The sequence below is a fragment of the Triticum aestivum genome, chromosome 2B (genome assembly GCF_018294505.1).
Source record: "Triticum aestivum cultivar Chinese Spring chromosome 2B, IWGSC CS RefSeq v2.1, whole genome shotgun sequence".
Classification (NCBI taxonomy): domain Eukaryota; kingdom Viridiplantae; phylum Streptophyta; class Magnoliopsida; order Poales; family Poaceae; genus Triticum; species Triticum aestivum.
In genome coordinates, this window is record NC_057798.1 from 772,966,384 (window position 1) to 772,971,653 (window position 5,270).

A 5,270-nucleotide genomic window follows, 5' to 3' on the forward strand; every position below is an offset into this window, starting at 1 on the left:
GAGGCCACAAAAGTGTAGTCTGTTTCCAAAGTAATAGGATTATAAAAAGTGATACCAATATAAAGGTCAGCGACATGACTGAAGCTACGCTTCATCAACGCTGATACACAAACCAATATAGTTCCAGGAAGAGACAATAATTGCGCCTGCCGAATCCCTGTCAACAACCCCCACACTAGCAGAGCAATTTGTACAAGAGTACTCTGCAGTTTGCGCAAGGTAATTTCTGCTCTCTTTCTTAACAAATCACGTGCCACTTCTTTTTTGTAAGCCCATGCCACTGATTGCTACTCTTGTAATTGTTTGTCCATTTCACTGATTGCTTTGCTATATTTGTTTGCAGAGGTAGTACTTTGTTACAGTTATTGCAACATTGATAGTTTGCTGCTATTATCGATATACGTTTATTAACTCATTGATGTTGCTATATTACAACACATTTGTTATCCTATTATATTGCATTGATTATTTTCTACAAGAATACTAAGGACCAAATTTCCGGCTCCCCCACTGGGTGAGTGGTTGGGGAAATGCGACGCTACGAGTGGGTGGATGAAGCGTGCCTCGCTCTCGCAGTTTCGCTCGTGGCGAGCGCTTGCCTAGAGACGACGTGGCAAGTCGCTCATGTTCTAATTGAACACTTGTCATTTTATAATACTGTATGATCAAAGAAGAAAACGGTTATTTTACCAACCATATGCAGATCAAAGCACATCTTACAATAGGAAGAAACATTTGTCGGTATCAATCCCTTTGCCGCTCATTCTCTCAGAATCACAAAATCCTTCGAGTTTCCATTTCTTCGTTCGATCGCCAAGATCCATGCACTCGATCCAACGGCCCTCGAGTCAGTTCGAGCGAAATACGTTCCCACGAATATCAGTTCTATATATAACGTATTTGAATTATTATTCTCATTTTAGCGTTCGGATTCAAGCAACAAAAAAAACAATGTTCATGCCAAAGGAAAAAGACCATGCTCCTGGCCCACATGTCATTGACCAACCATCCACGCCGTCCTGGCTCCTGAATCCCCGATCCAGAAAGGCAGAGACCGAGAGGGAGATCTCATCTCGGCACGTTCGTCGCCTCGTGCGCATCACCAGTCCACCACAATCCCCTCTCCCTCCCCATTTTCCAAAGCTCGACCAAACCCTCGTCCTCCTCGCCGCGCACCAAACCCTAGCTATCCCCGCCGATCCCAATGGCCGGCACCCACCACCGGCCCCTCCACGCCCTCCTCGGCGGCGGCGCAGGTACGCACGCACGCACCCTCGCTCCCCCCTCCCGATTCCGCCGATCTGCGGGACTGACTGACTGACTGACTGACCCTGCCCCGCCGCTGCTCGCGCAGTCGCCGACCTGCTCCTCTGGAGGCGGAGGAACGCCTCCGCGGCGGCCGTGGCCGGCGCCACGCTCGTCTGGTTCCTCTTCGAGCGCGCCGGGTACAGCCTCGCCTCGGTCCTCTCCAACGCCCTGCTCCTCCTCGTCGTCATCCTCTTCTTCTGGGCCAAGTCCGCCTCGCTGCTCAACAGGTCCGTCCCTGCGCTTGCTCCCCACTTTGCTCTGCCTGGCGCCCGGCCTGCCCTGCCACTCCAGTCCAGAGTAGGAGTAGCACCCGTTCGAGATCTGATCTACTAGAACTGAATTGCTCCCCTGTTTTGCTGTGGTCGTATGCTCTGCGGTCACTGACGCGTGCTGCATACCTGCAGATTAGGACCAAAATTGGAGCACTTTCAGTCGTGCAGATTATAACTGAATCATGCCCTGCTTTGCTCTAGTTGTATGCTCTTACTGCTGAATTGATTGCTGGATTGTTCAAACTGAAGTCGTCCAGACGGCTTGCTACAATGTATATTACTGTACTTCAGACGTTTTGTAGAATTTGGGCCTGAGCACTTTGGAGTCTGGCTGTAGTTTGAGATTATTCTTTGGGAGATGGTAGAGTGGTTTCAAGGATGGATCTGCCCACTCAGTCTGCAGACTGCAGGGGATCTTCTAATTTACCACTTGTCCACTAGTACATTAGTTATCATGAACCTACATACTCCCTTCTCTACAAAGTTAAGACTAAAGAGGTTGCTTCAAGTTATGACAGCAGTTTGATATTCCTTTTGCTAGCACATGTCCTTTATCTATTAGCCTATACTGTATTCATGACGTGTGGGCTCTTGGAAAAGCGGTCTGTCCGTGTTTCTCTAGATATTTGTATTAAGTGCTCCACATTTGTTTTTGGAGATGGACTGTGATCCATAACCAGCTTTAGGAGCTTGTTGCGCTTGGTCACAACGTGGGTTTCTGTTAACTTGATCGGGACTAGTTATAAACTAGTCACTGCATCTTAATTGATTATTGTGTAGCACTGTTTTGTAATTCATTTATTTATGCAATACCGCAATAACAAGTACTGTTGTTTGCAGACCTCTTCCACCAGTGCCTAATCTAGAGGTCTCAGATGTGGTCGTTGAGAAAGCTGTAGGTCGGGCTCTTGTATGGATAAACAAGGTGTTGGCTGTTGCCCATGACATTGCCATCAAGAGAGACCGTACAGTTTTTATACAGGTATATCTCTTGCGTACCCATCACTTGTTCGTGCGTGCACGTTTCGGATACTTGCACACACACAAACTTCTCTCTGTACTGTACCTCATGTACGATCTCCTTTTGTCTTATCGTCTGCTCGGTGCAAAAGGTTATAATGGCTCTATGGGTGGTTTCATGTATTGGGATGATCTTCAACTTCTTTACGCTCATTTACATTGGTGAGTTATAGTGAATTTTCATATTTTTGTCCTCTTGGATTTCTGCAGCATTTGGATTACTTTTTTTACACCAAGTTTACACCATTTGGGCTTTCTTTCAGGTGTACTATTCGCTCTGTTGGTTCCCCCGGTATATGAGAGGCACCAGGATGTTATTGATGAAAAGGTTGGTTTATCACACAGCATACTGTCAAGGCACTTGAATACCGTCGTTAGCAAGACAGGGCAACCACCTAAACAAAAGAAGGCTGAGTAGAAGAAATATTTTAGCCCATTTGGTGAGTTCTTAAAGCAACTATTTTTTTTCACATCTATATGGTATATTATAAATCCAAACAAGCTAATAGCTTCTCTGTTGTACGGAGTACATCCTTAGCATATTTCTGGGCGTGGTTAACATTGTCTGTGGAATTTGTTCAATGCCTCTTGGATCTCAAGTTTTGGCAGTCGCTAAAAATCCCTGGAAGATGCTATCAAAGGGCCATTATATTGCTTCAAAAGTGTCTTTTATGTTGTATTGACAGAAGGCATGAGACGTGAGGTGACTAGAGTTTAGTAGGGCCTAGCAGCTAAAATATAATTGTTAGAAGCTACTACGATGAAGGGGAGCCTTGGCGCAGTGGTAAAGCTGCTGCCTTGTGACCATGAGGTCATGGGTTCAAGTCCTGGAAACAGCCTCTTACAGAAATGTAGGGAAAGGCTGCGTACTATAGACCCAAAGTGGTCGGACCCTTCCCTGGACCCTGCGCAAGCGGGAGCTACATGCACCAGGTTGCCCTTTTTTTTTTAGAAGCTACTACGATAACTCCTTTTTGAACATATTCTGGGATCATAATGTTGTTTCCTTTTTTTGAGAGGGACTCTGTGACATGATTAAGTCATAAGAAGAGCTCCAATCAGTCTGTTTTAGAATTTAATAGAACTGTCTATGTTGGCTTTAAATATGCCAAGACTTGTATTTGTATCACTTTCAGTTTATCAGCATCATGATTAAGTCGAAAGAAGTTGTTATCTGTCTGTTTTAAAATTATAGAACTGCCTATGTTGGCTTCAATATGCAAAGAATCATATTTCTATCACTTTCAGTTTATCAACATCAATGAGTCTACCTTAAAAGAAAAGAAAAACCATCATGAGTCGGGCTCACCGCTAGCCGCATTTTATGGGCATATTTATTAACTATTGTAGCCTATGCTGCTCACATAGTTTTATGGTATATTATGATTCTCCTACTACTGTAGCTTGTTTTTCTGTTTACATATCGTTAGAGGAACAAATTCAAACGAATTGCCGCTACCCGTTGCTCTACACAAAATGCAAGTCAGGACAGAGACTAGGCTCTTCAATCCTTAACAATCGTGTCATTCTTTGAAGTTTCTACTTGATTTTTAATCTCATGGAGTATATAAGTACATTGTGTTATTTTGAATTCTGGCATCTCACAAGTCTAATGTTTTCAAGTCATTGAGTTTCTTTTGGGCTTTCTTTCTAGAAAGAAAGAACAAAGAAAGAAAGAACAATCCCATGGAGCACAATATATTGTCTGCTGGATAAAAGAATACTGAAATAGGGTAGCATTATGTCATTTTTTTGTGGTTATGGAAGTTCATAGTATGTGAGGTACCTGGGAGCCTACTTGCAGGCTATTTTAATAAACCGACGAAATAATATTTTCAGAAAATGATACCTAATAGTAGTGTATGTTCAAACATTAATCCCGAGGACTCACCGGCACAAGGGACTTTTTCTGAGGTTACTTTTGAAATGGCTAGTGTTCGTCTGTCCGTTTTTGTTTAGAAATGTTATCAAGTATCATCACCATTTTCCTGGCAATGGCTGCGTTTCTTAACTTTGGCTCTTTTTTCGCTTATCAGGAAGCTCTCCAGTTGCCCAGTGCAGTTGGCCTCGTCCTCAGAGTCTCTATACCGTGATCCGTCCACCGCTGAGAGTATTTCTGGATATCCAGGGCATAATGTTTAACTGCTTATACGTGGGTTTAGATGCACGCTCTTCAGTCTGAGAAATGGAATGATCTGTATATTGTTTCCATGAACATGAAACTTGTCGAGGTTTAAATCTTGTGGATAATGACGTATACCTTTTCTCGCAACATCCTTCTCTCTCTACGACTACGTGCGTTGTTGTGTCTTTCATATACAAATGCGGTGCTCGGGTCATTGGTTCTGTATGTCTATTCTGCAGTATTAGGCTGCAACATGACTCCTAACGGTGGTTGCACTGAAAAGGTACCACACGTAGCTGGGGAGTTGTATGCTGTATATATTAACCTTTTGTGCACTTGCAATGCGTGCTACGCGTGTTTGAACTTTGAGACCACTTTTTGAACAACCAACCATGGATCACTAGGTTGTTAACTGATTTCTTTTTGTGTCACTTGTCAATTTTTTTTTGCGCCTTCACTGCTTGAGGTCGCGGTGACCATCCCTCCAAGCTCTCGCTGTGCTCACATCGTCCCCGCCTCCGGCCTTGTCCGAATTTGACTGACGC

At 44.0% G+C, this 5,270-nt stretch overlaps 1 protein-coding gene across 1 annotated transcript; it reads left to right on the plus strand.

Annotated features, from left to right (window-relative positions):
- The first annotated feature begins 1,046 nt into the window (after nucleotides 1-1,046).
- LOC123047289 (reticulon-like protein B11) lies at nucleotides 1,047-4,872 on the plus strand. Its single transcript, XM_044470788.1, has 6 exons — nucleotides 1,047-1,256; nucleotides 1,355-1,535; nucleotides 2,421-2,562; nucleotides 2,693-2,762; nucleotides 2,864-3,040; nucleotides 4,637-4,872. The coding sequence occupies exons 1-5, from the start codon at nucleotides 1,205-1,207 to the stop codon at nucleotides 3,016-3,018; spliced, it is 600 nt and encodes a 199-aa protein (XP_044326723.1). The 5' UTR covers nucleotides 1,047-1,204; the 3' UTR covers nucleotides 3,019-3,040; nucleotides 4,637-4,872.
- Nucleotides 4,873-5,270: the final 398 nt, after the last annotated feature.